Source organism: Lottia gigantea (genome assembly GCF_000327385.1).
Source record: "Lottia gigantea unplaced genomic scaffold LOTGIsca_12, whole genome shotgun sequence".
NCBI classification, from domain to species: Eukaryota; Metazoa; Mollusca; class Gastropoda; family Lottiidae; genus Lottia; species Lottia gigantea.
In genome coordinates this window covers 2,515,000-2,527,659 of record NW_008707225.1, presented here as the reverse complement: position 1 = coordinate 2,527,659, position 12,660 = coordinate 2,515,000, and the positions used below count along the sequence as shown (strand labels likewise).

The following is a 12,660-nucleotide window of genomic DNA, read 5'->3' as shown; positions in this document are numbered from 1 at the left end:
AACGCGTTTGTCTTCTGTGAAGAACAAAATAATACGTAGCTTAACTTTTATTTAAATTTCAAAATATTGGAGCACAGAGCAAAAATAAAAAGTAAACCTTTCGTCATCAATTCTTACATGTGTTGAACAACAAAAACTGTGACGTATTACACAATAAAGTCGAATCGTTTTAAATGAACCAATTAAAAATGTTTTGAAAAATAAGAGAGTTAAATAGGGTTTTGTTAGAGACCTATGTTAGGTGATTTGAGGAGCCTAAGGGTATACTCAAGTAATCAATACAGTTGAAATCAAGTGTGATAAAAACAGGTATGTCTCAACGAGCTTATTGTAAAATCATAAGTATTTTGATAGAATTAAAGGTGTTAAGATCAATGTCAAGTAAATATTTTTGCTAAAACATTTAATCTGACACTGATGACCAACATGGATGCCCTTTTGTTGGTCTAGATGAAGAATAGAAATGTAAGGAAATCAATTTCTGCTTATGTCTTTATTTTTGTGTTTGGTACTTGAAGTTGGTAAGGCATTTGACACGATATAAGTTAAGGAAGACGTTAGGATACCAGTTAAATGATTTATGACCGTCGTTGAAGTAAGAGGTACTAGTTTACAGTACTATTATTTGTTTATCTTATAGAAGGTAAGGAGAAATGGCTACTTTGTATATTTATGTTGGATACCTTTATCTCAAGGATGCGTTAACAAGACGAACTTTTGGTTTTTTGTTATTTCAAAACAATGTTTACACTCTTTGGTAGAATATTCCAAGCCAAACATAATTGCTTTTATGTACCAAATATTACTATCTATCTGTATGCGTGGAATCAAAATGTTTTTTCTGTGACATTTATTTTAGTTTATTTATGTGCTGATGTGAATAGAGATTATTGTCTTACCTCTATGAAAATGATTACTAAATAGATACTTAAACTTTTTTTTTTTAATTTTAAATTGATAGAACATTCAATCGCGTATTATTTTGCTTTTACTAAATTTCCTCCTTTGAAAATTATATCAAATAATATTAAAAGAAACGATAAAAGCTTTGTAAATATTGCCGACTTGAACTAAGTTGAGTTTGAAACAATGCTATAGTGTTATCAAACTTTGACATCGACTGGACGGTGACAAATGAGGTTCAATGTAATTGTTCAAACAAACTGGCCAACAGGACCTTCTAATTATTCACCCCTCTGTCCTCTGTTTGTACGTCACTTTCCGAACATTGAATCTAATTCGGTAAAATTCAAAGTCAATCTGATAACTGTATAAATTCCATTGTATTGGACATGAATTAACCAAAAATATTGCGTTTCTTTGATATTTTTTTTTAAAAGACTTTTTTGTGAAAGTAGAATTTGATAATAATTTAGTCATTAATCTTATAGATTATAAATCTCTCTCAATGATTATCATGAATATTATTCTTTAATATTTTTGTCACCATTAGTACTATCTAACATTTAGCTAGACTGGCCGTGGATCCTGTTATTTAGTATCTAGACTTTTTGGTAATTTTCGCTCTTGAGAAATATATTGTAATGATTTTTTTAAATGTGCTTTTTGTTTAAACGGAATTCTATATCTTAAGATTTGAAATAACCATCAAAGGTCTAAAAATATGTTTAAACCATGTAATTGAAGGGCAGAAAATCGTCTTGTTTGGCATTTTGTTTGTTGTTTGTTTTGTTGTGAATACCATTGAAATAGAATTTCGTATTTTCAGCTGTAACTTCCCATTCTATTTCATTTTTTAAAAGAATGATTTAAGCTCTTGTACATGGACCTTTTCCCATTATATTTGGCATTTTAATAAGCAAAGATATAACGAGTGGCCGAGTTTTTAGAACAGTTGTCGTACGCAGCACCAACGTTATGAAAGTAGAAATTCAAGTGGGTTGAGAGAGCGAGTGTGTAGGGGGACAAATGGTCGACGGTTTGGACTGAAGGGTGATGTTATATGCTATTAATCATTCTTGACACACACCCCTGTTTTACAACTTTACTCATAATAACATAATAGTTAACGAAACACTGGAACAAACACACGCTTGCTGTGATCAAACGTTTTCCTTTTCTAAATCAGTTCTTGTTTCTAATTGGCAGCGATTCTTTCGTTTCTGATTTAATTTAGAGAGGGAATTTGTGATGTTAAAAGAATTAGTTGAGCTGGTGATAAAATCTAGCTATGTCTGATATTGACAAGATCACCAATGATATTATAGAACTGATTCTAGCGTGTATTTCATTAATCTAGTCAAAATCGCTTCCTTATCTGTCCAGCCAATTTCCTATCATGGATTCAGTTTCATCTAAATTCTGAATCGGGAATTAAATATCTGAAACGAAATAATGTAAACTTTAATGTTTTGATATTAGCTATGATTACGCAGTTTAAAATTAAAGGCAATGTTATTTGTGTAACATCTATATTTGTGTTTCATAAAATTGTGATAAAAACATCAAGCAGTACATATGGGCTTTCCAAAAGTAATTGACCAGTCGCAGAATGTCATCAGGTTTTCCATCAGTATGATAACAGTCCACGACACTCAGAAAGAGAGAAAAATATAGCATGTTACAAGGCACGATATATGTCATGGAATCAAAAAATTGCAAAAGTGATTTTCTAAGCTCTGAGTTGTAAGACTTTATCTTTTTGTATTAAGATTTGGCAAACTGAGCCAAAACATTTTTACTTCCATACAGTCTATTTTCTAAAAAATGTTACCATCTAACAAAAAAGAGAAACTGCTCTTGTTGAACAAAAAGAAAACATGTTGAAATGTAAAACCAGATGTAGAAAATGATTATAAGCCAGAGTATTTTAAAAGGTACTAACATATAAGTGTTATTTTCTTACAATATTCTCCAATGACAGTATGTATGATAATAAATTTCAACAGAATGACTTAATCAGTAGCTATCTTTCCTCGCTATTTTTACTGTAGAAATAACCGTAACACTATCTGACTTTTAGTTGAAGAAAATGTGAAAGCCTGTCAGATATGAGACGTACTGTGTATTTGATACTATACTTTTTTTCTTACTGAAAATATTTTTTAACCCAGAGGTGTCATGATAACAGAAAACTTTCATTTATGCAAGAATTTACACAATTTATGGTTTGTTGATATTTGATTATATAGGTTAGGAAGGAGAATATCTTGATAACTACACCATTATTTTAAAATTGACATCTCATATCGCCAAGGCAAACTTTTCATGAGAAAATTAATTAGAAACAATCGTTTTTGTTCAACCAACCTTGTATCCAAAACATCACTGATGTAAATTTGTGATACCTAAAATATTATGCGGAAACACATTCTATGTTCGTTATGCACATGCAACCATGGGTTTGATGACATACGGGGCAAAATATCAGTAATCTACATGTAGATAATTAGGTTTGTAATCAATCTTGTTTTCCACAAAATGATCCAGTTTTGCAGTATTATAAATATGATTTTGGTTTTAAAAATAAACTGCTTTGATGAAATTATTATGTAGTATCTATATACATCTTATTATTAGTAAATGTTCATTTCCATTTCTGCTTCAAAAATATCATCAAGATAATTTAGATGAAGTCCATTAAACATATTTGTACAATCTGTTCAATTTATTATTAATAATGACAATAATGGCTTTTCATAAAATTTGACACTTTTACTGGTAAAATTATAATAATTATCGCAAAATATGTCTACATATGGCTAAAGTCATAAAATTATGACGATGTCAACTGAATTTCAATTCAAGCATCGACTAGGTCTTTGTATAAAAATCTAACGTCATTTCCTTTCACAATTACTAAACCTACCGTAAAATATTCAAGTATACTTTGATTATCCATTATGATACAAACAGAAACGTTATAAAAGATAAATAAACATAATAATATTACTGTTTACATTGTAGACTGCACGACAAGATTCTCCATATTCAAACATCTAAAAAGCGTTTAAGTCAGTCTAGTTCAAACGTCGAGTTGAAAAGACTCGACACTAGTAAACAATAAATGAATTTAAACAAATTTTCGTCAGTTTTGTGTAATTTATCAAAGTTCTTTAGTTGGGTTTATAATTGATGTTTGTTTCATTACCGTTGAAATGCTTCACTTAACATGTTTCTTCTTTCAGAGAGTATCAAGCACTACAGGGATCCAGCCGACACTCATTGGCTACGGAAAAGTCACGTGATAGCCGACTGGGTCGGGACACGCAATGAATATTGAAGATATAGTATGTTGAACGCTACAACTCGAGAAATAAATTTAGGAAATCGAAAGATGCAGAAAACATATTGTGACAGCATGCCGGCTTACCAAGGATATTACCCACATGATAATGGTTATAAGTATGAGAATGCTTACGCTACTTACGGCACGATGGGACCAGATTCTGCCGCTGGCTATTACCGTCCCACTAGTTGCGCAGTTCAACCTCCTATGTCACAGAATGGTGACCAGTGTCCAACCCTTACGGAATACAACGATGGATACACCAATTCATGTATGCAGAGTAATCCACTAGCTTGTCATCCAGGATCGAATAACCTTCAGGAACCAGGACATAATGGAAAGGGACAAGGTGTGTTTCCTTGGATGAAAGATTCTCGTCATAACAGTAAACAGAGACCAACTGCTACAACTACTCAAACAGGTAAGATACACTTTTATTTTTAATCTTAACACTGAATATTATACCTCCGTCTATAGTTTTATAGTTATTTGGTGGCTTGAAGTAGGTTTTAATAGCCATAATGATCGACTCAGTAAGAGTTATAGCCTCATTAAGTCATCGTAAACCTCAGCTCTGTCGTAACTGTAAGATGACCGTTGTTGAAGAGATTTTTAACACTTTACCTCATTTTTTAAAATCAGTTTGATAAACGAGCCATGAATTAGCCTTTCTGTCTTCGCACGTGCCACAGTCTTCTTCATAAGGTCATAAAAAATGATTTGTTTTGGTTGAGTCGGATGGATACCGACCTTCTATAGTAAATCATTCTCAATAACATTTAAAGACAATTACTTTAATGATAGTAAAGTTGATGGAAAAAGGAAGCGGATGAAATAGACAATTGCTGATTTATGGATTGACTTTAACTATTCAATTCTTACAACTAAATACTTAATAGTTCTTTTGGTTTAAACGGTTACTTAGGCTACTTTGTTTGAATTTTTTGGAAAATGAGAAAAATTTTGAAATTCTTGAAAATAAGTAATTTGAATTGCTGTTTTTAAATGCCGTTTAAATATCAATAAATAATGTTATTTTTAATATCCATTTATCATTCCAATTTATCTTTATAATTTTATAAATGAAATATTTTATTTTTATGTTTTTATAATTAGTGTGTTATTAAAATGAAAGATAAGCATATGAATAAAAGATATGAAATTGATAATACATAATTCTATTTCATTTTGGTGAAATAAAAAAAAAAACTCGTAAATAAAATAAAGAAAATATAATTTTAAAATGATAATTTTTCAAATATAGAATGAAAAATTGAAAAAAGCTTTAAAATCTTGGATAGAATATCGACACACCCTTACAAAACAATTTCGAAATGAATTAATACAATTTTATGAATTCTATTACAGCTATTCCCTTTTTTACTCGACGTTATATTTTACATTAGAAGAAACAATGACATTGCAAAAGAATAAATTTATTTTAACCATAATAGGAGCGGCAATATTTTCATTGGTTAATTTTAATAATGTTGATTCTAGAACAGAATCAATTTATCACAAACCAATTCATAATATTATTCTAACAATATTTAATAGAAATCATTCAATTCGTATTTAGGTTGCATTAGAAAGCAATTTAATAAATCGGATTTTCCTAATCAATTAACCCGTGTTCATGCTGTTAACTTTATTCCTTGAGGCGTGAAAAGTTACATGTAATATTAATACGACCATTTTATCTCATCTCCTTTCATTATTTAGCATCTTTTATTTCCGTTGACCGTATTTCTCACAATAAATATTCCCCAACTCAGCACAATGACATCTCAATCTGTATATTCGTTACTGTGGCCATTGACGTTAGTATCGAATAATTCAATTTTTAAGTTATGCTTTAAAGAAATTTTTTGTCTTCTACTAAGTTTAGAAATTGATGGATTTAATAGTTCTCTTTAATTCAATTCCTTTTCAATATGGATTAATTTTTTAGTCACCATTGGCTGAATTTCTTCTACTTTTTTAAGTTTCAATTATTGCAGTTAAAGATAAATTATAAAATGTTAATTATAAGTCAGAATCAAATGTTCAAGGCTGACGAAACTTAACTCTTTTTTAGAAGTTGTATGGAATAAAGATGATTTAAATATCAGATATTTACGGTAGATTTCATATGAGTTTTTAAATTGACAGAAAAAAATGTAAAATTCAATTTATAAAAGCTATAAGTCAACATAACGAATTACAGTTATTCTCCATTTAAGTTTAGGGTGAAATTATCTGGGCGAATTCCAGAACATTTAAAGTCATTATCACTATAAATATCAGTTTGGTCTTACAATAATAACATTTTTAATTTTCTAGATAAGAAATGTAATTCATTTATTTATTTAATTCAAATATTAAAACAATATAAAATGTATATCATGTGATAATTATTAAATTTCTACATTATTAACAACTCTATTATTAAGTAATTATTGAAAATCAAAACATTCCTAAAATTTAACATAATATTAATATTTTTATGTCCATTTCTATGCATTTTTGCAATCATTAATGTTATGAAAAGAGTTTCATTCTAATGGTAACATATGAAATGTAGATTGATTCGAATCTCAGAAACGGTGCATTAGAAATTATCGATTTGAAAAATAATTTAATGTAACCTGCTAAAATTGATTTTCTAACCGTCGTTATGTTGTTATTATTGGGTATTTCAACTTTTAAAAAAGCAATTGTGTTCATGACATGGTTGTAATTATATTTTAAATATCTGAACTTTATGATATATGACTTAGTAATATTATACTGAATATATAACATATACATTACTTTACACAAACTATTAAATTATTTTGAGATTTTACTCATTTTATTGGCTTTGAACTCATTTGAGGATGATTATTCTTGGTTTTAAATGTAAAATAATTATAGCGTTTGCATGGATTGTCTCTTTTGAAACAAAATCAGGAAAGTAGAAGAATAGTAAATACAGAGTTTATATACATACGTATATTGTCCTTAAGCGACATTCAGTAGTGGAGATCACATTAAATAACGATTAACTATGTAGATTGTTGAAACGTTGTGTGCAATAAAAGGAGTGGTATATCTTAAAATAGTGTTCCGTTAATACATTTATATAGAAATCTTTTTGTCTTTGTGCGAGAAAAGGTAAGAAAATAAACATCATACGAAAAAAACCTACGCAAAAGTACGCATTTGCATATCGTACATTGGTCATTGCCAAATTAAAAATTTATTTATACGGAATGCAAAATTCAATGCATTTAGATAACTAGATTTGTTTTTATTTCATAAACTGAAAATTGTTATCATCTTCTACCTTCTTGTTGCTGTAAGTGACTGTCGATTTTGAAATTGAGGGAAATGTTAAGGACAGTCGCATAGATGTTTTCTTCATAAATAATCGGAAAAATCACGAACAAGTGCATAAAAAGAAACAACACATGGATTTCAAAACATAAGTTTTAAGACATTTATCTTAGTTAAAGATTGTAAAGTCAGATAATATTAAGATAATGTCAATACGACAAGTTATCATGTTTCTATTGTCATAGACATAAATCTTTGTTTTTAAAGTATCTTGTTCTAAATGCTAGCCCCTAACCCAGTCGTCAGCATTGGTTGGTCTGAATGTTTGGTTATGATATCTTAGTATTATGTTTTGATCTTCCGAAAACACTTTTCGTATACCTATATTGTTTGTATACACATAATTATTTTCAGAAGTCCTATCTCATCCAACTTTTTTCATTAACAAATATAATTTTGCATCAATATAATTAATTGGGAGCTAACCTCCCATATTACACGAAAAGAAATATCATTTCATTTAGTTCCCAAAATCATAATCTTATTTTTAAAACCTAACTTTGCAGAAATTCTTTTTTGAATTTGCTTGAGTAATTCAATTCAATGTACTGTTTCAGTCCAGGCCTTTTTTGTAACCTGAAAGTTCATATCTCGAACATTTGATACTAACAACACATACAGACTTCATGTTTCTTTTATAATATATGTAACATGCCTCTCATTGAATCAATATTTCAAAGGCGAAATCTGTATTGAATATAATAACACGTCAGATTGTGCAATTGTCTATTCATTTTCCGCATGGTTTACGAGAAAAATAGAAGTTAGAAATAGGTCATTGTTAAGATTATAACAGTGATTTAACTTTAATGAATTTCATAAATTCATAGTATAAAAAAGATGGTTCAGGTTTTCACTCACTCTTTATTCTGCGCTGATTCCAGTTAAGAAATATTACAGTCATGAAAGATCGCTTTAGAGATCCAACAATTTAGTAATCCATCACAAATTAACATGAATAAGAATTATCAATTAATTTTTGTTAGAATAATTTCATTAATAACACCTAATCATTATTTAATTATTTTTGTATGACCAATGTAGGTTTTAAGGGGAGTTGTCGACTAGCTAACTGTGACCATTGAGTAGTACACTCTTAACTAAAACCACCTTAGGTCTGATTATCAAACTTTAAGCACTGTAGAGTATGAGAGCTAACTTAACCAATGTAGGGTTTGAAAGCTTTAATTGACATAACAGTGTGGAATAGCTAAAGTGTAAAGATTCAGAAACCGACTTACCGAGTGTGTATTTCGACTAACATTTAAAATTATTTATCATGTAAATTTTATCAATGTAGGTTTATTCAGTTAATTATTTTAGTTGTGATCAGGTCAATTTAAGCAGTGTAGGTAGTATGATCAGTCATCTTTAATCAGTTTATCTGTGGTCAGATAACTTTAACCATTATAGGTTTGATCAGCTGGTAATTCTCACCAGTGGGGATCGGGTAACTTTAACTAGTGAAGGTTGATTAGCGATCTTCAACAAATTTAGGTCAGGTACATTTAACTAGTGTAGATCAGACAACTTAAACAAGTTCTAGTAACTTCACCAATGTAGATTGCCAGATGATCTATCTTTAACCTGTTTTGGTTGGTTTGATTAGGTAACTTTAACCAGTGTAGGGTCAGCTTTAGGCTTAGTTTAGGTTTTGTCGTCTTACTTTAAATCAGGTTTAATCAGTACACAGTATAGATTTGACCAAGTATATGAACTATAAGTTTTTGATTTCAACGCTTTCCTTTTGTCCGTCTGAAGACTAACTTTGGTAAATATTTGATTTTCTTTCGTCCAATGTTTGTGAATCTTGTTAATTTAGTAAAACATCGCCATATTATGACTTTATGTATTGCATACTTTTCTGTAATAACAAACGTTATTTCGGTTGATATTATTTGATTTTTCCAACTTAAAATTTGATTTGCAATTGTATACGAGTTATATCCCTAGGTAATAGAACCACGCGTATTAATTTTTAAAAACTTGAAATCAAACTCGGATCACGAAATAACATAATATTAATCCATAATAAAAAATAAAAGTGATAAATAAAATCATGTTACGATGTGATAATTACGCAACAGGTAAGACAATACGGTTTGGAACATCTACATTCTTAATTAGATTACAGATTTCAAGTATAAACGGCAGGACAAAAGGTGAACATATTTAAAGACTAATTTTGTTCAGAAACTAAAAAATTGTGATATCTCTAGAAATATTCTTGTCGCCAAATTTATTTTGATTGTAAGCATCAGATAGAATGCTATCTCAATATTGCATGACATTTAGTTTGTGAGGTTATCGTTTTTCATTTCCGTACATTGATGATTTTATTATCTTTATACGAGTCTTGTGTTTTCCTCTGGTGAGATTTTATCGTTCCTTGGACTAATTGACAGTAAAAAATAATTGTCTCCTAATATTGTCTGAATCATTTTATGGTTAACTGTTAAAATATTTATACATCTTGAAGTGTAGATAACCCGAAGTCTAACAGATAAGAACTTGCACAGAGTAAGGTCGTTTTATGCAAATTCAACATTCTTGTCATGACCTGTAATTCCTTAAATCCTACGCAGGTTTTCGTGCCTGTTACAAGAGTATTGTCACATAAAAACGACCCTTTATGGCGACGATGGCTTACTGCTCTTTTACAGGATATATACGTGTATTGCAATCCTTATTTGAATATTAAACAAAACAAAAACGGAAAAATGTGGAACATTTTGTTTACGTTGGTATCCTTTTACATTTCATAACATATAACGTCGTTGACACTAAAGTACTCTTTGGGATTCTGTCATGAAAGTTTCCAGTCGTGCTATATACTGGTACAACCTGAAAACATGTCTTGCTTTACTGATCTCACTTTTTCAATTATTTAAAATCATTCTGTTTCAAGACTGCTCGTTTATTGCATTTTGAAAACTACTGTACGTTGACGCCATACTCGTCATATATCCTAGACTGGGATGAAATTGTCAGTATTAACATCATAATGTTAACAAGTTTATCTTGTCACAAATAATTCTGAATTAATAAACAAAACATGAATGTCGCATACAAGTACAGCAATATAACGTGATGTGCCTTAATTATTTAACTTATGGCATTTTTCTGTATGATTCATTACGGGCTAAACTGGTTAAATAATTTCGGAATTTGATAAGACATATCAAATATGATATATTAAACTGAACATTTCAATCCCATGTCGAATCTTAATACGTGAATAATAAAAATATCTTAATTTACAAGAGTCAGAATTAGATTCAATACATCAAAAGGACGTGGTCATGTCTAACATTCAGCCAATAGGGCAAAATACCTTATAAAACCTAATGCGTCCCCGCAAGTTAAACGACAGTTCCCTTTCTCAATTGTCCCTCATTCCTATCTCATATTTATAAACAAAGTAGGTTTTGATAGTAAGAAATGAAAAGATCGGAAAGGTTATTTCTTTTCCAAAGATTCAAAAAACAAGTTACAATGCACAAACTTGGCTTACCACTACTGTGGTTCACATAGGTAACATATGATGTATAGAATGAAGAAAATTTCTTTCAGTAGTTGCCAATACTATTTGAATCTTTGCCAATTTTACTAATGAAGACCATTTACCCCAATTATGAAAATTCATAAATATTATAAGTAAATTCATCAATAATTATGACTACTAAAAACTAATGTTAATTCAACTTAACGATAATTCTTTAAAATTCCTAAAGTGCATTCGTCAAATAAGTGATTCGAGAACTACTCATATGCACTGTGCGACTACAAATCGTTCTGAATTGGCTTGGAATTTCTGAAACTTCAATTCTTGTTTGGACAGTCATAAAACTTCGCGTTCTCAAACGATCTGAAATTGAAATACATGTATATGTATAATGAAGTTTAAACATCATAAAGGAAAAGTGAATTTGCATGAAGCAGTCATACCCATGAAATAATTCATGTTTTAATATATGACATACCCCAACAATTACTTTATTGAAGGTGCATCGTCTGACAAATTTTTGGTATAATTTCAATAGGAATGGACAGGTTTATTAATTATTTGTAAAGGTCTGTATGAGGTATCAAATGCTAAACAGTATCTATATCATAAATGATCAAGGCTCATGTAACGCCATGTATCATCTATTAAACAGGCCCTTATAATTGTATGCAAACCTGTCAGGCAAGTAAACTGATAGTGTTTGGGTATTACTTAGTGCACTTATTCCACAATTTGATATTCTAAACACATACAATAATGTTAGATATTTCACCATGGTTTTTACTGCTGAAATAATTGCTCTCGTTCATAAAATTTCTAGGTGATGACCTACATCCGTTTGTATTATTTGTTGACTAGCTTGTGTACAAAATTCAGATGTAAGATTTTACCAACCGAGCCTATAATATAAAAGTACATATCTGTTTATGGGAAAGACATGAAAGTCGACAGCATGTCTGAATTGTTTTTGCCTTGAGAAAAATTAACTGAACTACCAATCTGAGTTGATCGACTATTTTAATTTATTTTCTTATATTTTCTCATTTCAGTTGAACCAGCCAAGAGAGCCCGAACAGCCTACACTAGCGCTCAGTTGGTAGAATTAGAGAAAGAATTTCATTTTAACCGTTATTTGTGTCGACCTCGACGAATTGAAATGGCAGCACTACTCAATCTTTCAGAACGTCAAATCAAAATTTGGTTTCAGAATCGGCGAATGAAATTTAAAAAGGATTGTAGACTGAAGGGTGGTTCTGATAAAATGGACGGTTATGGTGGAAGTGATACAGAAAATAGTGGTTCACATGATCTCAGTGCTAGTCCAGATTGTCTAGGTATGAACTATGATAGTGATTCTATAAATGGACATCGTATTCCTCCATCAGGTCATTCCCCAAATCATCCAGCATGTGAACAGCAATCAAGAAATCCCAATATCCAAGGAATGCGTATGCCAAATCAAGTCAGTCCTGTTCCTCAAGCCGAGAGTCCATCTTTAATGCCCCGTTCAACTATGTCTCCAGGATCTCAAATAAATTCCGTCACG

At 30.2% G+C, this 12,660-nt stretch overlaps 1 protein-coding gene across 1 annotated transcript; it reads left to right on the top strand.

Annotated features, from left to right (window-relative positions):
- Positions 1-4,297: 4,297 nt before the first annotated feature.
- Positions 4,298-12,303, top strand: LOTGIDRAFT_56601 (hypothetical protein; the record flags this gene model as incomplete). Its single annotated transcript, XM_009048191.1, has 2 exons — positions 4,298-4,670; positions 12,164-12,303. Coding segments are annotated over 2 exons (513 nt in total), but the record flags the coding sequence as incomplete, so codon positions are not given.
- Between the last annotated feature and the right edge of the window lie 357 nt (positions 12,304-12,660).